At 45.3% G+C, this 24095-nt stretch overlaps 1 protein-coding gene and 1 long non-coding RNA gene across 9 annotated transcripts in view; one reads left to right on the forward strand and one right to left on the reverse strand.

Moving 5' to 3' along the window:
- The window catches only part of LOC131383224 (uncharacterized), a 146562-nt gene that overhangs the window by 23003 nt on the left and 99464 nt on the right, over positions 1-24095 (forward strand). The window contains exon 5 of one of the 5 annotated variants that reach the window (XR_009213086.1): positions 1449-4902. The exons of the other annotated variants lie outside the window; for them this stretch is intronic. This is a non-coding gene — a long non-coding RNA (uncharacterized LOC131383224). Of the gene's footprint in view, positions 1-1448; positions 4903-24095 lie in introns of those variants that run through there. 5 annotated transcript variants of the gene reach the window in all.
- The window catches only part of KBTBD12 (kelch repeat and BTB domain containing 12), a 72214-nt gene continuing 58068 nt past the window's right edge, over positions 9950-24095 (reverse strand). The window contains exons 5-6 of one of the 4 annotated variants that reach the window (XM_058437366.1): positions 13518-13700; positions 9950-10321 (exon numbers count right to left, since the gene is read on the reverse strand). In XM_058437366.1, the coding sequence (XP_058293349.1) occupies positions 13519-13700 (182 nt within the window). In that variant the 3' untranslated portion in view covers positions 9950-10321; position 13518. Of the gene's footprint in view, positions 11834-11924; positions 13701-24095 lie in introns of those variants that run through there. The other 3 variants (XM_058437367.1, XM_058437368.1, XM_058437369.1) reach the window with 3 other exon arrangements.

Raw genomic sequence — 24095 nt, forward strand, 5'->3', positions numbered from 1 at the left:
CAGAATCATAAGTCTTGGCTTTAGGGGAAGAAGGAGTCCATCTTCTGCCGTGGAGACTGGGCTGCCTCAGATGGGTGGCTTCCCTGGAGCAGAGCTCCTAGCTGGCTTCCAGAATTGCTCAGGAAATGTATCAGCGAAAGACTTTTTATTGCAGTAAAATATACAAAACATAACATTTACCATCTTAACCATTTAAAATATATAATTCACTGGCATTAAATACATTCACATTGTTGTGCAGCCACACCACTGTCCATCCACGGAAGTCTTTTCATCTTGCAAACCCCATCCCAGTTAAACAACAGCTCCCCATTCCTCCTCCCCAGCCCCTGACACCCACCATTTGCTTTCTATCTCTGTGAATTTGACTACTCTGTGTACTTCGTACAAGTGGAATCATATAATATCTGTCCTTTTGTATCTGGCTTATTTTAAGTTTCACCCATGTTGTAGCATGTGTCAGAATTTTATTCCCTTTTAAGGCTGAATCATATTCCATTGCACGGACAGGCACATTCTGTTGATCCATTCATCCGTCGGTGGATGCTTGGTTGCTTCTACCTTTTGACTGCTGTAAATAGTGCAGCTATGAATACTGGTGTACAAATCTGAGTCTCTGCTTTCAGTTCTTTTGGGAATACACCCAAAGTGGAATTGCTGGAACATATGGTAATACTAATTTAAGTTTTTGAGGAACCGCCAAATTAGTTTCCACAGTGGCCGCAACATTTTACATTTTACATTCCTACTGGCAGTGCACAAGGGTTCCAATTTCTCCACATCCTCATCAACACTTATTTTTTTTTAAATTTTATGTGCATGTTAAAAGGCCAAGCAGTTCAAGTGGATGTACACTGAGAAGTAAACCACCTTCCTATCTTCCTACCCCTGTCTGTATCTCTCAGCGTCTTGTTTCTTGTGTGTTATTCTAGAAGGTTCTGTGCATATAAAAGCTCATTTGCATATATATCTTCTACCTTTTTACACAAATGGTAGTTTCCGGTACAGACACCTCCTCATCCTGTTTACCAGACTTAACAGCTTATCCTGGAGTGAGTCCCACAGCTCTATCCATCAGCCTCGTCTGTTTTAGTTCCTGCAGGGTATGCATGGCACAGCTACAGCATCATTTGTGGATGGGCACTGAGCTTGTTTCCAGACTTTGCTGGCATGTTTTGGTGATGCCTTTGTGTGTCTGTGGGAGTCTGTCTGTAGGATGCTTTTACAGAAACAGCTGCTGGGCAAAGGGTATGGGTGTCTAAAACGTATGCTGTTGTCAAATTGTCCCCCAGAGGTTTTGCCAATTCTTACTGCACCCATGGCGTCTGAGAGGGCCTGTCTCCCACCCTCAGTCCAGGCTCTGTCATTTCAGCACCTGCCCTTTCAGCCCCTCTATCTTGGGGCAGATAGCAGGGCCTAAATGATCAAGGCCATGCCCTCTTCCCCAGCTTAGGGGCAATCCTGAGCCCTCCTGGGATTCCTGCGCCAGCCCCGTGCTGAGAAGAGGCAACAAATATTGTCAAATGAACTGGCAGTGACATTTGAAGCTATGGAGGAAAATGGCTTCTGAGGGCCAGGTCAGTTGCAGCTTTAAATACAAGGGAATGGAGGCTTCACATCTCAGCAGAGTAAATCAGGCTTTCTGGGAACAGCCAACCCTGGGGCCCCAGGGCAGATGGGAGTAACTCATACCCACTCCCTGACCAAAAGTGACAGTGAACTGGCCTGGTTATGCAGGCAGCAAAGCCAGGAGAGAAGCGGCCCAGGGTTAGGGACCAGACTCCCGCTTTCAGAGTGAATGATGGCCCAGCCTGATCCAGTTATCTGTCCCACAGGCAGCAAGCATCTGATTAATAGGTCACTTCATGGCTAATTGATCACACTCCTTTTTCTTCGACCTTTGGTGTTCCTAGCCATGTGGGGCCATCTGAACAAACATCAGGGGTTGATCAGGACAGACTGCTGGGCTCAGTGGGCGTCAGCATTGCAGGGATGGGCTCCTTGTTATCTCCAGTGGTCTCACGCTGAAGTCCCTGTCCAGTCCCCCAATGCTGGTGAGGCTGGTGACCTCCCAGGAGAGCATCTTTAAGGTCCTGTCTGGCCCAGAGTATCTATTATGCTAAGTAACCAATGAGACCCTTTAGACACCCCTTTATTTTAACACATTTTAAACGTCAAACACTTAGCATTTTACAAACTAGTACATGCATGGAAAAATTCCAAAAAGCTGATAATTACACAAGTAGCCCCTGCCCCTGCCTCTGTCCAGGCCCTTTCCTCAGAGGCAGCCAAGTGAAAATTTTAGCTGGGTTTTGTTGCTGTTGTTGTTTGGTGGTTAACCCATGTTTCTAAACAATAGGTTTATGTTGCTATTTTTTGGTTTGTTGATCTTGGGTATTATAGGTTGGTTGACTGACGATTTCTTTCTTTACACCCCATTCCTCCTCCACCCTCCCCAAAGAGTTAATTTTTTAAAGAGTTATATGGTGCCTAGATATTATGGCTATGTAAATTTTCATTTCAGACCCAAGTGGTGCACTGTGATTGTTTCCATTTGTTTACCCCCCACTTTTTTTTTTTTTTAGACAGGCTCTCACTGTGTCACCCAGGCTGGATTGCAGTGGTGCAATCACGGCTCACTGCAGCCTTGACTTCCTGGGCTCAAGTGATTCTCCCACCTTAGCCTCCCAAGTGGCTGACACTATGGGTGCGCACCACCATGCCCAGCTAATTTTGGTATTTTCTGTAGAGACCTGGTTTCCCCACGTTGCCCAGGCTGGTCTCAAATTCCTGAGCTCAAGCGATCTGCCCACGTTGGCTTCCCAAACTGCTGGGATTACAGGTGTGAGCCACCGTGCCTGACCCTACCCCATTTTTTTTATTATAGTCATAATTTGCCTCATGTTTTGACTGCAGAATTGTCTCTATTTACATACTTAATTCCTTTCCCATGTTCTATCATTTCATCAATAACCCATCTAGCCTCTAATTGTTTTTGTTTTTGCTTTTGTATTGAACTCCTTCGTGGAGTTCTTTCTCTTTCTCCCAACCGGAGTGGGTGCTCTCTGGCCCACAGTGAGTTGGTCAGCCTGGGACTTCCTGAGACTGTCCTAGTAGGATCCACTGTTTCCTGGTCCATGTCTTCCTTTTCCTTGGTTTACTACCTTATTCTGCTTGAGCACATCCTCAAGGAGCCTCTTAAGAACGCATGGATGGTATATGTGGCAGTTTTGAAATGTGGCTGCACATTTGTTGCCTCTTCTGTCATTGAGAGGTGGGTCTGTGTCCTTCCCCTTGAGTCTGAAACTTGTGACTGCTTCAACTAATAAAGTACAGTGGAAGTAATATTAAGAGACTTCTGAGGGTGGGTCATGCAAGGCCATGCTGCTTCTGCCTTTCTTGCTGGAACACTTACTCTTGGACCTGTGTATCTGCCATATTGGAGGGCCACAGGGACCCAGTTGAGCTCAGCAGGTTAAAGAGCCATGGGGTGGCAGTTAAGCTCACCATGTTGGAAAGCCAGGGGGTTCCAGTTGAGCTCACCATGGTGGAGAGGCCTTGGAGTTCCAGCTGAGCTTGTAATGTTGGAGAGGCCATGGGGTCCCAGTTAAACCACCATAATGGAGAGGCCATGGCGTCCCAGCTGAGCCTGCATTGTTGAAGAGGCCATGGAGTCCCAGTTGACCCTGCCATGTTAGAGAGGCCATGGGGTCCCAGTTGAGCCAGCCATGCAGGAGAACCATGGAGTTCCAGTTGAACCTGCCATATTGGAGAAGTCATAGTGTCCCAGCTGGGTCCAGCCTTATAGCTATCCTCCCCACTTACCAGGCCTGTGAGGGATGCTAGGCCTGAAAACCACCGAGGACCTCCATCAATGCCATATAGAACAGATAAATCACCAGGATGAGCCATGTCAGAGTTCCTGGCCCATAAAATCATAGGATGTGATAAAAGGGTTGTTGCTAAGTTTGGGTGTAGTTTGTTACACAACAATAGACAACTGGAACAAAATGTTTTCTAGTTTTTGCATGTCTAAAAATGTCTTTGCTCTGCTCTCTTGCTTGTTGAATGGTAAGACTGGGAATAAGAATATAGTTTGAAAACGAATTTCCCACAGAATTTTGAAGGTTTTGCTCCTTTAATCTCCAGCATGTGTTAGCTTTTTTTTTTTTTTTTTTTTTATGTAGAGTCAGAGTCTTGCTTTTTCACCCAGGTGCTGGAGTGCAGTGGTGTGATCACAGCTCACTGCAGCCTCAAACTCCTGGGCTCAGGGGATACTCTTATCTTAGCCTCCCAGGTAGCTGGGGATACAGGCACATGTGCCACTGTGCCTTGCTAATTTTGTTTTTATTTTTAGAGATGGGGTTTTGTCATCTTGCCCAGGCTGGTCTCGAACTCCTGGGCTCAACCGATTCTCCCACCTCTGCCTTCCAAAGTGCTGGGAGTGTTAGCTTTTGAGCACCTGATGCCACTCCAGTTCTCATCACTTAATTTAATTTATTAATTAAATTAAATTTATTTTGACAAAGTCTAGCTCTATTGTTCAGGCTGGAGTGCGATGGCATGATCATAGTACACTATAGCCTCAAAGTCCTGGGCTTAAGTGATCCTCCTACCTCAGCCTCCTGAGTAGCTGGGATTGCAGGCATGTGACACCACAGCTGGTTAATTTTTAATTTTTTGGTTGAGATGGGGTCTCACTATATTGCCCAGGCTTGTCTCAAACTCTTGGCCTCAAGCTATCCTCCCACCTTGGCCTCCCAAAGTGCTGGGATTACAGGCATGAGTCACTGCACCCTGGCCCAGTTCTCATCCCTTTAAACGTTACCTACTCCACCCACCCAACACTATTAGGGCTTTCACTTCATCTGGAAGTTCTGAAACTTCCCATGAGGAGCCTCCTGTGGGCTACTGCACACTTGTTGTGAGAGGTGAGTCCTGGGGAAAGCCTGCCTTTTCCTGGGTCTTTTCCTTTCTTTTGGTCTCTGTCCTCTTTTTGGACTCCCAAGTGCTGGCTGTTGGTCTCCTGGGTTGATTCTCTAGGTCTTTCTTTTCTCTCTCTCCGGTCTTTTAGCTCCACTTTCTGGGCCATTTTCTTGCACTTTATTTTCCTACCCTTCCATTGAAACTTTCATTTTGGCTCTCATGTTAAAACATTTCTAGTAGTTATTTTTCTCTATTCTTTTTCATAATTCATTTTCATTTGTTTTAGGGAGGAAATATCTTCTCGGAGGGTCAGACTTATCTGGGGCTGCAATATTATCTCCTGTCGAGCTCCCCCATTTTTGTTTCTACTTTTCCAGACCTTAGCTTGGAGTGGAATTAGGACAGCCACTATCGTGACCTAACATTTTGGGGCACTTACTATGCTAAGCACTGTTTTAAGAGTGTAACATGTATTATCTCATTAATTATCATAATAACCCTATTAGGTAGTAACATCATTATTCCCTTTTTGTAGGTGGGAAAAGTGAGCAGGAGGGTGTCTAAGTTCCCCAAGGTCACATAAGGAAGGAGTGAAGCCCGGTTAGGAACCCAAGGGCTCAGGCTACATGATCTTAGTTAACATGTTCCTGCCAGAACCCCGAAGGGGCCAAGGATCTGTTTTTACTATAGTCTATAGGTAGAAGGGGCATTTCTCACACCCCTTCCAAAAATTAATTTTTTAAAAAATTGAGATAGTTGTAGATTCATATGCAGTTATACAAAATAATACCAGAGAGATCCTGGGTAGCGTTTACCCAGTTTCCCAGGAAGGGCATCTCCTAATAAGCATATTTTTTTTCCTTCCTGTTTTCTAATGGACCACTTTCAAAGTAGCTTGTTTCTGCCCCATAGGGCCTTATTGGAGGTCCCGTGAAACAGGCCCCATGAAGCAGCCTTGCGCTCCAACATCAGGAGTCTTTCTCAGCAGGCCCTTTTGAATGTTAAGCTTCCATCTGCAGTGGGCCTCATCCCAAGTGCAATTGACACAGCTCAGCCCATGACAGCACAGCCGCAGAGCCTGAACGCCGGCTTCTCAGCCTGGAGTATGGCCTTGGGCACCCTCCACCCTGCTCCCCACATCCTGCCTATAACATCCCACTTTTTGCACCATCCTCAAGATATTTTGGGATGTAAGAAACAAAAAACCTATCCACAAGGGAGTGTGATGTGTTGGCTTGAAACCTGGGAGTGCCAGAGGTACAGCTGGCTTCCGGCCTGGCTTCATTCAGGGGCACAGTGATGTGGTCAGTGGCCTGAGTTCTTCTTGCTTTGCTGTTTTCCTTCCATGGTGTGAGCTTCACCTGCGGCTGGAAGAGGGCTGCCGCCAGCCCCAGGCCTGCGTGCTTCCTCCAGCTCCTCCACAGAGCAGAGGATCTCCCAGAACCTCTCAGCGTGCCCTTGCTGGTCATGGAGGTCCCAGGGCAGCGTGCTCTAAGGACCAGGCATCTGTGTATGTGCTCCTCTTTCCCTCCTCGCTGGGGTTCCTAACCTCGGTGTGTATGTGAACTCCTATAAACGCCACACATGCACATCTGTGATGATTGTACTTTGTGGGGATTTGGGGGTTGTGGTAGGCAAAATAATGGTTCCCCTAAAAGGTCCACAGAACCCAGAACTTCCCAAGTGGGTGGCATCACACAGGAAGGGGGCTGGGGCTGCTGGTCAGAGAGAGCATCCTGGGCTGTCCAGACGGGCCCAGTGTAACTCCAGGGTCCTGAAAAGTGGAAAAGGGGTCAGAGAAGAAGGTGTGATGAAAAAGCAAAGCTGGGTGGCTCAGCTGCCGGCCTGGAAGGTGGAGGACAGGCCACAAGCCACGAAATGGTGGCAGATTCCAGTGGTTGAAAAAGGCAATGAAGTGGATTCTTTTTAGAGCTTCCAGTGGGAACGCAGCCCTGCGGACACCTTGATTTTGACTCACTGAGATCCATTTTGGGCTTCTGAACTACAGAACTGCAAGAACATAAATTTGTTTTAAGCCACTAAATTTGCGATCAGGTGTTCTGGTGGAGGCAGGAAGCGAACACAAGTGGGGACCGTGTGGCATTCTGCCTGCAGTGTCACCTCCGTGTCTGCACATTTCCTCTCCTCCAGAAGGCGAGCTGGCTCAGAGCAGGGCCTCGTATCTCATCTTTCACCTCCCTGCCCAGTGCGGTGCTGGTGCCAAAAAGGGCTCAGAAAATGCTGAGTGTGTGACCAATGCCTTGAGGTCATCGCCATGACTGACCTCCTCCAGACCATCCTCCATGGTGGGGTGGCCTCCTGCCTTGTTCCGGGAGTCCTGATCAACACCAGTACATGCTCTGCAGAGCTGAAGGGGGAAAGAGAGGCCTGCCCCTGGAGCTGGGGCTGCTGATTCCCAGCCTCAGGGACACTTTGCTCCCTGCCATTCCAAGGCCTCATCATGGCTCAGCCCTCAGATGCTTCACCTTGAGGATGCCGGGCGCCCTGCAGACCCGCGGCTGGAAGAGGGCAGACGCGAGGCTGCGGGGAGGCTGCGGGCCCGCTGTGGGTCTTCCCTTTGCCTCCACCCATATCTGGCCATGGAGCTGGAGGCTTCGGTTGCGGTTTTGGGCCATGAGTTTCTCTGCTGCTTCATGGCTGGTAGAGGATCATGGGCTCCTGAGAGTCTCAGTGCTGCAGGGCCAGTGTGGCTTCCAGGAGACACCAGCCTGCGTCAGTTCTCCTCTCCGTGCCAGCTGTCCACTCCCTCCCTGGGCTCCTCTCTACAGTGGAGACCAGGCTTCGCGTGAGGCTGGCCTGCCTCCTCGCTTGGCTACCACCCGCCATATCTCTCAGTAAGCCCAAGTGCCTCCAAGTGGCTTGAAGCCACTCACAGCACAACGGGAGCCTCCCAGCGCTGTCTCTGTTGCTCCTGAGTGCCCACAGAAAACATAAGTGCACTGTAAAGGCCACCTTCTAAACAACTGCCAACCCCTAGCAAAAGAGGGGATGGTCAGACGCCCCTACCCCTGCAGCCCACCAAAACAACATCTGTGGGAAACAATGGGAATTTCCAGCTCTGGGTGACTTGTTAACAAAATTCTGCTACACCTGTGATGGAATACTGTGCAGGTGTTAGAAACTGGCAGATCCACACGCTGCCATATGGAGCACTGTCTTTAAGAGATATTGTTGAGTGAAAGAATAAGTTAGAACCATGTCTTGTGTGTGTGTGTATATATATATATGCGTGTATGCATGTGTAATATATCATAGAGGAATATGCATATATATTCCTTTATAGTACATATATTCCCTTAGCTCAGTATTTTTCTTCTATCAAAAGAAAATTTGATGGAATACACCAGAAGTTGGCAAGCTTTCTCTGCAAAGGGCCATAGACAATACAGAAAGCAGCCACGGATGGTGCAGAAATGAATGAGGATGGCTGTGTTCCAATAAGACATTTACAAAAATGAGTGTCGGGTGGGACTTGTAGTAAACAAACAAATATGTTGAAGATCTGAGAGAAAAAGCAATACCAGATAAATAGCTAAGAAGTGACTTAGGCTCGTAAACCATCAGCTTTCAACAGCCAGCAGAAGCTACCCTACTGCAGTGAATGACAACCTTGTCACCTGACATCCCAGGGACCAGGGACTGTCTAAGTCCTCCTCTTTGGCAGGGGTAACAAATGCCATCCCAAGAGAAGGTGGAGTTGTGGGGGAAGATTGGAGTACTACTTAGGAAATCCTGGGCTACAAGTAACTCAAGGTGGCCTAAACAATAAGAAACATTTATTATAACAATTAGCATCTGGCAAAAAGCCTCCTACCTGGTTGGTTTAGTGGCTCAATTACATCTCCAAGGCCCCAGATTCTGCAGGGCCCATCCCCCTCTGTGGATCACCTGTGGCAGTCTCCAGCCACCCACTGCAGGGCGGTGGCTGCAGTTCCAGGGGGCAGGCTGACTTGCTAAGCAGAAAATAGCCCATCTCTTCCTCAATATCACTTTTAAAGGTGAGAGAACCTTCCCCTAGCCCCTCTGCAAACTTCCCTTTATGTCTCTTTAGCCGGGATTGTGCCACATGGCCATGTCTAACTAACCCCTGGTAAAGGAATGGGATTGTTATGTTTATTGTTATGCCTGGGTTGTGCTGGGCATATAAGCTGGGTCAGGGTTCTTGTCTCTGTAAATGAGGAAGAGCAGGGACACACCCACCTGTCTGCTAGGTAGGCAAAGTGGGTGATGTGACTCTACACCCCAGGGCCTTCTCTCCTGTCTCTTGGTGACCCCAGGTGGGCCAAGTGTGAACAGCCGAAGCCACTGGGTAGTGGTTCTGTTTTAGGAACACTGATGGAGGGGCAGGTCCCCTTGCCAATAGGGTACTCCGTGCAAGATTTTCTGGTCTTTGAGTTTGGCTGACTGGCCGTTCTTTTCTGGCCAAAATCCTGGCCTGCCCCTGCTCTCTGAATCTGACAGCAAACACAGACATCCTCCATCCTGGGCTGTACCCAACCCATACTGTTGTTCTGATCCCACTGCTCAGGTTTGCCCAGGCTCCACCCCAGTAGGCCCCCAACACGCGTCTTGCTGGGCTGCCAGGCCTGCTCCACCCTGCTCAGTGGCTCTGGGCTGTGGATGATGTTCTCAGAGGACTTCCTTGCCTGAGACTGTGTTGCTGGGGTGTAAAGACCCAACTCTCGGTGTGGCCTCAGGTCTTTTGTGAAAGGCATCAACTTTTTTTTTTTTGACGGAGTTTTCATTCCTGTTGCCCAGGCTGGAGTGCAATGGTGGGGTCTCAGCTCACTGCAACCTCTGCCTCCTGGGTTCAAGCGATTCTCCTGCCTCAGCCTTCCAAGTAGCTGGGATTACAGGCATGTACCACCACACCCGGCTAATTTTTGTATTTTTAGTAGAGACAGGATTTCATCATGTTGGCCAGGCTGATCTCGAACTTCTGACCTCAGGTGATCCACCTGCCTCGGTGTCCCAAAGTGTTGGGATTACAGGCATGAGCCACCACGCCCGGCCTCTCTCCAGTTTCCTGGCTGCCCTCCTGTGCAGCACCCTGGGGATGCCCCTGCTGCCCCAGCGGTCTCACGGCCCTGCCCCGGGCCTGCTGCTTGTCCCCTGGCCGTCACTCCCCAACTCAAGGGACCCTCAGCATTTCCTGGAACTGCAATGTGAAAAACAAAATGAAAGTGATCTTTTATTAGTAAAAGTTTATTCCTTAAGTTCAAATGTGAAGCATTTACTCATTATGAAGTCAGGGAGAACAATGCCACCATGTTGAACACACTGGGGCAGGCTGTGGTTGACAGCTGCAGGCTTCTGCCAGCCTAGCATCCAAATTACTTCCTTATTGTGTTTCCTTGCTCAGTGTCAAACAATCCTGTCACAAAGATAAGAATTAGCAGATAGCAGAAGTTTTGTAAGAGCCCTTTGTGCAGTACTGCAACAGCCTTCTATTAAAGTGAAAACAGGAGTGATTGGAATATATTTCAAAGTTGAATTTCTAACGATATCTGGCCGCAGGTGGGGAGGGTCATGTTGTTTTTAATTGCAAATATAGAAGGCAGACAAGAAGCACCAAGAACTTAAAATAAGCACTAGCCCAGGCAAGCAATCTGTTGTATGGAATCAAAGAAAAATCAAGATCAGACATCTGAAATCTGTGAAGCACCGGTTTCGACCTCGGGGATTCCTCAGAAGAAGTTTGAGAAATCCTGCCCTGGATGCCTGCCTCCCTTCAATGCTAAGCCAGCTCCTGGTCACTGCCCTCCTGGCTCCAGCAGAGGTCATGCGCCTTCTCGGTCCTCCCTCTGCACTCTCTGGAAAGCTCCACTGGGACACTGCCCAGACCTCACATTAGACAGGAATGATGTTTACCCATTTATCTTGCCTCCCACAGGCGGGTGATGGTCTCACCTACTGCGACCCTCAGGTGCCTCTGCTGAGCTGCCGCAGGACCGTGAATGTGTCCATCGAGGGCATCAGGGGCCTCAGATCCGAGTAAACCCTTGCTTAACTCTCAGCCGCTAACTGGAGGAGCCAAGCAACAGGGTATGGGAAATTAAGAGCCATCTCAGCCAGGTGCAGGGGCTCATGCCTGTAATCCCAGCACTTTGGGAGGCCGAGGCGGGCAGATCACGAGGTCAAGAGATCGAGACCATCCTGGCCAACATGGTGAAACCCCGTCTCTACTAAAAATACAAAAATTAGCTGGGTGTGGTGGTGGGCACCTGTAATCCCAGCTACTTGGGAGGCTGAGGCAGGAGAATCACTTGAACCCAGGAGGCAGAGGTTGCAGTGGGCCGAGATCATGCCACTGCACTCCAGCTTGGCGACAGAGAGAGACTCCGTCTCAAAAAAAAAAAAAAACAAAAACCATCTCAAGCCATATGCACATCTGCCCCACTGCACTAAAGCACTGAGTCTGTTTTGGGCACCTTGCTTTGGGAAGTGCTGACTGCAATGATAATGACAGTGATGATAATAATGGCAGCTAAAACATGCTTATTATTTCAGTATTTCACAGGCACTTTGCTCAGCACTTAATCCTCACACCAACCCTATAAAGTATGTATGAATATTTTCCTTCCCACTCTGCATATGAGGGAAACAAGGCTTTAGAAAGGTCATCTTGCCCAATTCACATGGTTAGCTAAGTAGCAGAGCTCAGGCTGGAACCCAGACCTTGAACCCAAAACATCTAGGAGATGTGCCATGACATGCCAACAAGGCCTCCTTGAGCCTGGGAGACGCGGCAGCTTTCTGGACTGTTCAAGCAGGTAGAGTAGGCGGAGTGACTATGCGAAGAGGAATGCAGGGAAGTGGAGGCCCTGTGGAGGCCGTCCTCAACCCTGGCCACCGACAGCCAACACAGCAGCTAGGAGGAACATCTCTGTAGCAAGAAAAAGAATGCATAGATCATGACCATCCACTGGGGAAAGAGTAAGCTCACTTTAACTCAGATTCCTGGACATGCTCGGGGCCCAGGCCCTCTGGCTGAGAAACACTGCCCCATGCCGGCCACCCAAAAGGTCACCCACATGCCAGGTACTGTGAGTGCACTTGGGGCACAAGTGCGAAGAGAAAGGCAGGACCCCCACCCTCCCAGAGTCGAGCCTACTTGGGGCCAACCTATGCTGGGTCTCCTGGTCCCTGTCCTTGGTGGCAGAAATAGGTTTCCAACAGGCTCCAGTTTTGGCAAGACCTGCCTGTCCTGCCTAGTGGGCAGCTGGAACCTGGGGGCACAGGCTAGCGGTCATCACAATCACACAGCTCAGCACCAAAGAAAGCTGTCTCTACTTAGGGTTTGTCTGCCTCTGAATTTACTGACCACTCCTGCTTCCAAAAGAGCCTTGTGCAATGTGAAACTCTTTGGAGAAGTTGCTGAAGAACAGCTATGAAGATGCACTCATTGAATCCACTGTGCTTCCAGAATTAGAGACGGGAAGTAAGATAGACGGACTTCCCATGTGTCATTTAAATGTTATTTCTAACATATATTTTGGGAGTGACTGTCTTCTGATTACGCTCAATTGTGGGCTGAAGTGGGTGGCTCCATCTTTATTGCAAAGGCCGGGCCACGGGGTTGGCAGCAGCTGGAGGAGATGCTGCTTCCCCTGTCCTCAGCCAGAGCCTTCTCTGTCCCTGGCTTGGGTGGCTTGGGCGAGTCCTGTTCAGCCAGGACTACCCTGCAGAAGGTCGTATGTGTCCGAGAGGTGGGCAAAGGCAGCCTGGGTAAGCCCACTCCAGGACACTGCCTGCCAGCCCCGGAGTGGACCAGGCTGCAGAACCCCACATCCCTGTCCCGGACAGAGTCAGCCCAGGGCAGGATTCTCTGGCCACTGTGGTCTGGCTTGAGTGCCTTGGTTGTTAGGGGCTAGTAGCACAGCTATCCCTGCTGCTGGCTGGCGTTGCTTCAGTAGAAGGGGATTCTGAAGGAGAATGGCCAGTGTTTATAAGACTGAAGCTGGAACAGAGCACAGAGAGAAGTCTCCCTTAATTCACTATTTTGAGACAATTCCCTGGCTTACAGACCAGGTCCAACTCCTCATTCTTTCAGGCGTTGGTCATCTAGCTACAACCTACTTTTCCAGCCTTGACCACAAACCCTGTGCCCCAGGCAATCTGGCCCAGCCAGGATGCTGCAGACAGGCACGAGCTTTCTGTCTCTGGGCCCTTGCTTGGCTGTTTCCATGAACTCATCATTGACTGCACCCATGGGACCACTTCCTCCTCATCCTTTTGGGGGCCCAATAAAAGGTCTGCTCCTTGGCAGTGCTGTTCATGGGTCCCCAGCAGAGTGAGACCCTCCATCTGCTGCTCTCCTGTGGCCCTGTGCCCCTCCTGTGGCTGTCATCACCTCTTCTTTGTAGTGTCTTATTTACCCTATCAGACTGGGAAGTCCCTGAAGAGAGACTCCCCATGCTCCCCGCCCAGTGCCCAGCACACACTGCTTCTTCACACACAGGCCACTACGCATGCAGTGCACACGACTGGCATGACAGAGATGCTGTGGGCCCTCTCCGTTCTGAAGGCCTTGTTTGCAGACACAGCAGGAGGTCCTCCAGCAAAGTCACCTCAGTGCTCATTGCCTTCTTCCACCAAATCTGAAGGCGGGGGGATGAGGTCTCGGGGATTCATCCTGGCTACCAGGCAGACATCATAGCTGTCATGCATGAGGACGTTGATGGCTACAACATTCCACTGGTTTTCCCATGGGTCCAGTTCCAATATTTCTTTGGAGATAACCTCATGGCGATCTGAAAAACAGCAAAGTGGGAAGACAAAAATCTCATGTGGGTATTAAATTCAGAGGCCATTAGCACCATACTGAGTAACTTCCTCCAAAAGGTGATGTCTTAGTCCACTTGCTGTTACTGTTAACGGAATACCCAGGACTGGGTAGTTTATCAAGAAAAGACATTTACTTGGCTCACGATTCTGGTAGCTGGAAAGTTCAAGACTGGGGATCTGCATCTGGTGGGGGACTTGGCTGTTTCAACTCATGGCAGAAAATGGAAGGGGAGTGGGTGTTTGCAAAGAAGTCACTGGGACAGGGAAGGAATAAAAGAGAGAAACCAAGAAAACCAGACTATTTTGTTTTTTGAGACGGAGTCTTGCTCTGTCACTCAGGCTTTAGTGCACTGGTGCAATCTTGCTCACTGCAACCTCCGCCGCCCGGGTTCAAGCAATTCTCCCACCTCAGCCTCCTGAGTAGCTGGGATTACGGGCATGTGCCACCATGCCTGGCTAATTTTTGTATTTTTAGGAGAGATGGGGTTTCATCATGTTGGTCAGGCTGGTCTCGAACTCCTGACCTCGTGATCTGCCTGCCTCAGCCTCCCAAAGTGCTGGGATTACAGGCGTGAGCCACCGAGCCTGGCTGCCAGACTATTTTTAACAGCCCCCTTTCCCAGGAGCTAATCCATTCTTATGAGAGCCCAAGTTCACCCCCAAGGGAGGATGTTAATCTATTCATGAGGGATCCATGGCAAGACACCTCCCACTAGGCCCCATCTCCAGCACCGCCACACTGGGGACCAAATTTCAACGAGTTTCAGAGAGAACAAACTCAAACCACAGCAGGACTTAAGCACCAAAAATTAATTAACAACTGAATAAAGATACTTTAAATGGAAGACAGTGTTCCTGATTTCTAAGAAACGAAGAAAGGCCACGTTCGCAATTCAGTCAAAAATTATTCAAGAAGTTCTGACAGGGCATGCCGTTGTCTCCAGTTGAAAAAGTATTCCAATGTCATACGAATGATTTAGCAATGATGCGAACAAGGGTTGAAACTGCCCTATTTCCACCCCCATAGAGGAGGCACGGCTGTAGTGCTGTGGCCCTGGGCTAGCGCTGCCCTCTGAGCTTGTGTTTGGGATAGGGATACTCACATTCAGCTGGGGTCCTGTGGAAACACAGCACACTCCACCTGGGCAACATGAAGAGTTCAGTCAAGGGACCTTTAGAACGCTGTGAGCAGGCTTAGGAAGGCCTATGGGGGATGGCACAGTACCCAGGACTAATCACAGCAAGGGGCTGTCACTGTCCCTAGACTTGGAAGGAGAGGGAGGGAGTGAGCACTGGAGCTGGGACAGGGGAGCTGTCTGGGGAGCAGCACCTGGCTTGAGCAGAGAAAGATGGACACAGCCATCCTTAGTAGGGAGGCAGCAGGGAGGGCAAATACCCTGAATTTTCTATCTTTTTATGTGAAAGTCAGGTGCAGGCAAGGGAGAGGCTCAAGAAAACAAGGTTTCTTATCCTCACAGATCCCAGAGGCAGGAGGCAGAAGACAGGACTGAGGGGAAGGTGTAGGCCACGGGAGAGTCCAGGCAGGGGAGATTGGACACCTTAGGACTGGCTGGTTTGAATAATTTCAGTGGGTGTGGGGACAGGAGTGGTCTCTAGTTGCCTGGTGCCTGGCCCTGGGATGACTGAGGCAGAGCCACACTGCCTCCCGGGGTGTCAGGGCCAGACAGAGGAGGTGTGGCTCTGGGCTGGCTCATGTGCACAGCAAAGACGTGCTCCAGGTAGAGCCCTTTCTTGTCCTTAAGGACTGGTCAGCCTGGGGAGGTCTCTTAAGATGTCAAAACATCACAATATACAGAAAATTTAAAATCTTTACAATATACCCTGACTCTCCTTTCTTTTCACCTGATAATTTCCTGCTCTTTCCTCCTGCTGACTGAACCATCCAGAAACCAGAGGAGAAAGGAACCATTAATGCTGTCTATAGAGGCCAGCCTGGAAGGACACAGCGAGAGGTGGGGAAGGGTAGGGGTGAGTGTGGAGGGACAAACGGAAGATTTCCAGCTTGGACGCCTATTTAACAATTTTATGGTAATTAAAGAAGATAATGTGTGTAAAGTGCCCAGCCTCATTTCAGCATGTGGAAGTCAATTTTTGAAATGATCCGCTTGTGCTCATAAAGGATGCATATCCTGTAGCTGTTGGCTGTGGTGTTCCACATGTTCATTAGGCCTTGTTGTTCAGCTCTTCTACATATTTACAGGCACCCACCACCACTCCCAGCTAATTTTTGTATTTTTATTAGAGATGGGGTTTCACCATATTGGCCAGGATGGTCTCAATTTCCTGACCTTGTGATCCGCCTGCTTCAGCCTCCCAAAGTGCTGGGATTACAAGTGTGAGCCACCGTGCCCAGCCAAAAAGACAATCTTTCTTAAACCTGGGTATGTATCACAAACACACTGGAGAAAAAGTGGGAACTTTTGAGGAAAACTGGCGGGACACTGGATTACAGAATTTCTTTCCTCCAAAACCTAATGCAATAAATCTTCAATCCCCAGATATACTTGCACCCACTAACCAATCTCAGCAACATCAAAAGTGGGATAAACTGTTTCTAGAAGTAATTCTATTTATGTCAGAATGGGTTATGTTAATAATAATGACTATTTATTGGATAGTATTAGGTGCTTTAAATGTATGATCTCATTTAGTCTTTTGAACAATCATCTGAGAAGGATTGATTATTTTCTCCATTTTGTAGAAAAGGTAACAGGTCCAGAAAAGCTAATTAACTTGCCTCAGGATTGACAGCTGATACATGGCAGAACCAGTCTCTGAAGAAGCACATGGAACAAGCTATCTTAGACAGTCTAGAATCTGGGGTGTGTATCAGACAATAGTAAGGGATTATGTGCATTTTTTAGGTGTGAATTTGGCACAGTAGGTATATTAAAATATCCATCCAGTTAGAGATGGATATTAATGTATTTTTGGATAAATTGGCCTGATTATTAGATTTGTTTTAAAGTACTCCAGTAAAGAAAAGTAAAAAGAAGAAAAAAAAGTATGTTTGGAAATAAGAACAGCAAAATTGTTGAATTTGGTGTGGTTAGATTGGCTTAATTGTATTATTGTTTCTAATTTGGTATATAATGTGAAATTTCTAAAAATGAAAACCAACCAAACATCTAAAACAGAATTTGTATGATTTTGATTGGATTTTTATTAAATTTATAAATCAGATTGGGAAAGGTAACATCTTAACAGTTTTCTAATCATGCAGCATGATATATTTCTCAATTTTGGGAGTGGGAGAAATGTTTTATGTCTTTCAATGTAATTTATTTAAAATAACCCAATGGCTGACTCAGAGTACTGCATTCCTCCTGGCCACAGAGGGGTGGTTTATGGATGGAATTATAATCCAATCAAAGACAACTACACTTGGCCAGGCACAGCGGCTCACACCTCTAATCCCAGCACTTAGGGAGGCCAAGGTGGGCGGATCACTTGAGGTCAAGAGTTTGAGACTAGCCTGGCCAACATGGTGAAACCCTGTCTCTACTAAAAATATAAAAATTAGCTGGGTGTGGTAATGCCCACCTGTAGTCCCAGCTATTCGGGAGGCTGAGGCAGGAGAATTACTTGAACCCAGGAGGTAGAGGTTGCAATGAGCTGAGATTGCACCACTACATTCCAGCCTGCGCGACAGAGTGAGACTCCATCTCAAAAAATAAAAAAAATAAAATAAAATAACCCAATGATTACACTAGCAATGCCAAATTTGGGAATTCTGTTAGACCTCTTACCTCAAACCAAAAACTTTGAAATGTGCTAGAGACAGATTAATTTGAACCAACCTTGTTTTATCTTCTCTTGTTCTATCTTCTTGAAATGGATGCTTAGTTCCTTTTTTTTTGTATTTCAATGTCTTCTAATATGTGCACTTAAGGCTATACATTTCTTCTGAGCACCGCTTTTTAGAAAATTTCTGGTGCAGTTCAAATTTCTCCATAGTTTGCAATCTCAGGCCTAAATTCTGCTTTAACCCAAGACTTATTTAGGAAAATGTTTTAATATCTCCAGCTGAGTGTATGTGTTAGTACACGCATGTGCACTTGACTACCCTTTCACTGAATGCTTCTAATTTAATTGCATTATGGACAGCACATATTGCTTCTATAATTTCTATTTTGGGAAATATATTGAGATTTTCCTTTGCCCTAATTTATGGTTAGTCAATGTGTGTTTTCTATAAGTGTTTAAAAGGAAGGTATAGGTTTTGTTTGCTTGGCAGAGGATTCTATATTTCTATGACATTTAAGTTGCTAATTATGCTATTTAAATCCTTGATACCAGTGCTGTCCAAGAGAACTCACTGTGATGAGGGAAATGTTCTGTAATCTGTGCTGTCCAATACAGTAACCACTGCCCATATGTGGTGTGGAGTAATTTGAAATGTGGCCAGTGAGACTGAGGCACTGATTTTTAAATTTTATTTAATTTTAATTAGCTTAAGTTGAAATTCAGATAGATGTAAGTGGCTGCTGACCATTATGTTGTGTTGGGCAGCTCAGTTCTGGATCTCTTTTTGCTTTAGTTTTAAAAAATCAATTTGATCCATGGATTTCTGAAAAAGTCCATGCAAATTTTGCGGATTTATCCATTTATGTTACTGTTTCCAATAGTTTCTGCTTTATATATTTCAAAGTTGTGTTGTTAAATGCACAAGGGATCATGCCTGTTATTTCAGAGTTCTTCATAGTAACAACAGAAATCAATGTTGGCCGGCTTTAGCAAAATGGGGATTTATTGGAAAGAATGCATTTCTCCAGACTGAGGAGAGCTAGAGGCCCAATCTGGCCAGAGAGCCACCACTGCTCCTTTGCACTGCCTGCTGCAGCTGGTGGGCACAACTGCTGGACACACTGCTGTCCCCTCTGGGTCCTGGAGTGAGAAGCTGCTTGGCACAACACTGGGACTGTCTGTCAGAGGGTAGCTGAGGAAGGCCCCTCTTCCGGCCTTCCAGTAGGATCAGGGCACTGCATCCACTGTAAAGGGAGAGGGCTTGGACAACGGGTGGCCCAAACAGTGACAGGTGTCTGGTACAACTGTGACATCTTCTCGATTATCTTCCTACTGAGGTGAAGTAGCCTTCCCCATCTCATTCACTGCACCTGTCTTGGAGTTCATCTTTTACTATTGCCATGGCTGGGTTTTGCTTTTGTTTTAGTTGGATGAAGGCTTTCAGTGTCCTTATTCAAATTAACGCAGGCTGGATCTTTTAAAATTTCAGAGTAGATAGATTTTCTGCAATAATTTGTTCGTTTCAGTGTTTATTAGGGAGGTTTTTTTAAAAACCATGTATGCATATCACATCTTTCTTAGAAATCTCTTATTTACAGGGGATGAAAATCATCGCATTAATGCAAAGTAAAGAAGCTCATCAGAGAGTTTTCTAAACTGTGAATGAGAGTGTGCTAGTTGGCAGATCTCTCCTATGGCCCCAGAGATGAACTCTCAGGAAGAACACACATGTCAACATTTCACCAAGAATAGCCTGAAGACTTTGTGTATCTTCTTGGGGTCATTCTTGGTGCTCTCCTAAGTTTTCACCCTAGCAGAGCTCCTAAAGCTGTGCTTCAGGAGAGCAGGCCAACTTTAGGAGAGCATACCAACTTTATCCCTATCTTGCTTAACTTATTTTTCTGTCTTTATTTTCACTTCATCTTGTTTCCTGATTGACTTTCATTTCTGTCTGGCTGTGTTTGATGCTATGTGTGTTGTATTTGATCTTACTGTGTTGATGATGTGATGGCCCATGATAAGCCATCTTGAATCTCATTCTGTCATGCATAAGTGGGTGTATGAATAAATCACTTTAGGAGAAAGTGATTGGTATTTGTAGCACCTATTTATGTGAGTTTGGGTTCTTGAGGTATTATCTACTAACAAGGAAGAAGAAACAGGAGGATGAACCCGTGTTAGCACCATTCAATTCAGTTAACTTTCCAAAAACAGGCACACTTAAAGCACTGATTAAGGCAGTCAGGAAACTCTCCTGCATCTTGCCACCCCAATAGTAAGCAACTTAAAACACTGTTTTGTAGGAAAACAGACACAGATACATTATGGAGTAAATAAGAAATTGACATGTTTTCTTGAGGTAAACAATAAGATGTCAAAGAAATTCCCTGTGTATGGTAGGCTGCCGTGGGCCGCAGTTCATGATCTTTAGGGGGCGCTCTCTGTTGCTGGAGGTACTTGAGTGGGCAAGTTTGAGAAACAACGCTTTAGTCTAAATTTCATCCTTGAACTCAGACTTTCAGAAAACTGAAGCCGTCGGGTGCTTTTTCGTCCCATGTAGATTTCCTCTGACTTGCTCTTTGGTAAAATACTAACTTGCTATTTTATTTATTTTAGGAATATTATTGAGGACATTTCCCACTACCCTATGTGAGGCTATGGGGAGAAGTTTCTCTCATGTTTAAAAGATGTGTGTCCTCTAACAAGGGATTTGTTCTTTCCTGGAGGATACTGCAAATCTGTAACAGAACATGCTTTTCCTTTTTGCTCTGGGCTCTAGTGAGATCAGAGATAAACTGGTGGTCCGTATATGGCCAGTGCATAAGAGCTTTGGGGCATACTTACATACCAACTTGACCCCTGTCTTGCTTAACTTATTTTTCTGTCTTTATTTTCCCTTCATCATTTATATCTGGCTGTGTTTGATGCTGTGTGTGTTGTATTTGATCTTATTGTGTTGATGATTTGATGGCCCATGATAGCCATCCTGAATCTCATTCTGTCTTGCATGAGTGGGTGTATGAATAAATAATAAACCATACAATGAGTAACTGACCCCAGGCTAACTTGGCTTGCCCAGCTGGTTGGCTTGTCTTTGAGTAAGGGGTGGTACCTACCCTCCCTAGTGGTGAAGGAGCTACCTGTAAGTGAAAGGGGCAATTTAACAGCCCCTGACTCAAATAAAAAAGGGAGCACTATGAGTGTCACAAATGGGCATGACCAGCAGATGGCCCTGGCCAGTGGAGAAGGCTGATCATCCACCAAGTGGGCAAAAAAGAAACAAATGAATGTCTGTGTGTATGTAGTTGCTTATCTGCAAACGAAATGGAACAGAGGAGTACCGTTCTTTATTCTTCTTTAGCATATACAAGCATCATTATAAAATGTTGCATAGCAACATTCTCTGTGTATGAATTTAATTAATCACAGATTTTATATTTCTATCAAATTAAAAGAATGGATATGTAAAGTCACCTTTTATTAAGGGATAATTGGTATTTCATGTAATGGATTATAAATGAACTCTAACTATTCTGGGTTTATTTATAAGACATATAGAGTGGTTTATGCATCAAGTCACATATAAGAGTTAAAACAGGAAATGGTTCTTAGACCTTTTTAGGAAATGCATTAAGCTTTCTTTAAGCAAAAGTGGAAGGCCTGTGAGATGAAATTATCTGATAAAGGGTTAGGCCCTCGGCCAGCAATGTTGGAAGAGTGTGGTAGTGTACCTGTGTGGTTCAAATGCTCAGCCTAATGTATGTATGCAGACACAAATTCTGGTATTGGCATTCTAAGTACCTAGGAGGGTATGTCCACTCAGCTTTTTATTATTTTAAAAATTTACATACAGTAAAACTAACTTTTTGGGGAGTCTACAGTTGCAAGAGTTTAAAACATGTGTAGATTTGTGTAGCCACTATCACAATCAGTTTCATTCTTCCAAGAAACTCTATTCTCTGTCCCTGTAGTTTCGCCTTTTCTGGAAAGCCATATAAACAGAATGCAGTATGTAAACTTTTGAGTCTGACTTCTTTGACTCAGAAGTGTCTCTGATATTCGTCCACACGGTGGGTGTTTTATTAGTCCCTAGTCTGTGCCTTTTTATTGCTGAGTAGTATTCCATTGTATGGTTGTACCACAGTTTGTTTATCCATTCATCTGTTTAAGGACATTTGGATTGTTTTCCATGTTGGCAATTATAAATAGAGCTACAGTAAATATTCATGTATAAGTTTTCATGTTAATATAAGTTTTTTTTCTTGGGTAAATACTAATACCATGTGCTGAGTCATGTGGTAAATATATTTGAACTTCATAAGAAATCAGAAACTTTTTCAGGGTGGCTGTACCATTTTGCATTCCCACTGGTAATAACAGAGTTTTTGTTGCTCCACAGTCTCCTCAGCTCTTCATGTTGTATTAAAAACACTTAGCCATTCGAGTAATTGTGTAGTGATATCTCATTGGATTTTAATTTGCATTTCTATAATGGCTAATGTTGTTGAACATCTTATTTCACATCTATGTATCTTCTTTAGTGAACTGTCTGCTCAAATCTTTTGCCCATTTATTCATTCCTGTGTTTGTTTCCTTACTGCTGAGTTTTGAGAATTCTTTCTGTGTTCTGGATAGAAGTCTGTTGGATGTGTGGTTTGCAATATTTTTTCAGAGTCTGCAGCTATTCTTTTCATTCTCAACTGTCTTTTGCACAGCAAAAGTTTTTCATTTTGATGAAGTTCAATTTGTCCATTTTTCCTTTATGGATCACGCTTTCAGTGTCACATGTTAGAACAATTTGCCTAATCTAACGTCATGAAGATTTTCTTCTATGTTACCTTCTAGAACTTTTAAAGTTTTATGTTATATTTAAATCCATTATGAGTTAGTTTTTATATAAGGTGTGAGGTATAGGCTATGGTTCTTTTTTTGCATATGGATGTCCAAATGTTTCAACATCATTTGTTCTTCATAGGTGTTTTGGTACTTCATGGCCTTGAGGAATTTGTCCATTTTATCTTAGCTGTGAAATTTACCCAGAGTTGTTTGTAAGATTCCCCTTATTAGCCTGCTGATATCTGTGAGGGCTGTAATAATACTCTTTCTTTCATTCCTGATTATTGGCAATTTGTGTCTTTTCTACTTTTGTCATTTTCAGTTTGGCTAGAGGTTTATTTTGTTGTTCTTTTAGAAAAACCAGTTTTGGCTCATTTATGTTCTCAATTGTTCCTTTGTTTTTAATTTCTGCTGTTATCTTTATTATTTCCTTTCTTCACTTGCTTTGGATCTATGTTTCTCTTTTTTATCTAGTTTCTTATGGTAGAAGCTCAGATTGTTGACCCGAGACCTTTATTCTATTTTTGTTTTTGCTTAGTTCAAAATATTTTCTAATTTCCCTTGAAACTTCCTCTTTGGCGTATGCATTATTAGAAATGTGTTGTTTAATTTCCGAGTATCTTCCTATTATCATTCTGTATTTGATTTCAAGTTTAATGCCATTATGGTCAGGAAGCATATTTTTTGTGGTTTTAATTCTTTTAAGAATTTAAGATTTGGTTTATAACTAAAATATGGTCTATCTTGATGACTATTCTGTGTGCTGTTGAAAAGAATGTGTCTTCTGCTGTTGTTGGATGAAGGCTTCTATGAATGTCAGTAAGATCTAGTTGGTTGGTGGTGGTGTTCAGTTCTTCTATGTCCTTGTTGGTTTTCTGGCTACTTATTCTATTGTTTAATGAAAGAAGAACATTGAAATCTCCAACTATATATATGAGTTTGTTAATTTCTTCTCTTTTCCATTCTATCAGTTTTAGTTTCATGTATATTGAGGCTTTTTTTTTTTTTTTGAGACGGAGTCTCGCTCTGTCGCCCAGGCTGGAGTGCAGTGGCGCAATCTCGGCTCACTGCAAGCTCCGCCTCCCGGGTTCACGCCATTCTCCTGCCTCAGCCTCTCCGAGTAGCTGGGACTACAGGCGCCCGCCACCACGCCCGGCTAATTTTTTTGTATTTTTAGTAGAGACGGGGTTTCACCGTGGTCTCGATCTCCTGACCTCGTGATCCGCCCGCCTCTGCCTCCCAAAGTGCTGGGATTACAAGCGTGAGCCACTGCTCCCGGCCTATTGAGGCTTTTTGTTAGGTGCAGATACATTTAGCATGGCTCTATCTTCTAAGCAAATTAATCGTTTTATCATTATGGAATGTTCCTTCTTACTCCTGGTAATTTACTTTACCTGATATTAATACAGCCACTCCATTGTCCTTTTGATTAGTTTATGCATTATATGTCTTTCCACCACTTTTACTTTTAACCTACGTATGGCATTCTATTTAAATTTGATTTCTTGTAGACAGTATATAGTTGGGTCTGGTTCTTTATCCATTGCGACAGTCTTTGTCTTTTAATTAATTTGTTTAGACTCCAGATGCAAGTGAATGGGTGTAGGTGTTTTCCAATAAAATTTATAAAAATATTTATTTTTAATAATATTATAAATAAAATTTTATTTATATATTTTATTTACAAAAATTCACCTGTGAGCTATTGTTTGCCAACCCCTGGTTTAGACCATTATATTTAATAAATATTTATAAAT

Source organism: Hylobates moloch, unplaced genomic scaffold (genome assembly GCF_009828535.3).
Source record: "Hylobates moloch isolate HMO894 unplaced genomic scaffold, HMol_V3 SCAFFOLD_4, whole genome shotgun sequence".
NCBI classification, from domain to species: domain Eukaryota; kingdom Metazoa; phylum Chordata; class Mammalia; order Primates; family Hylobatidae; genus Hylobates; species Hylobates moloch.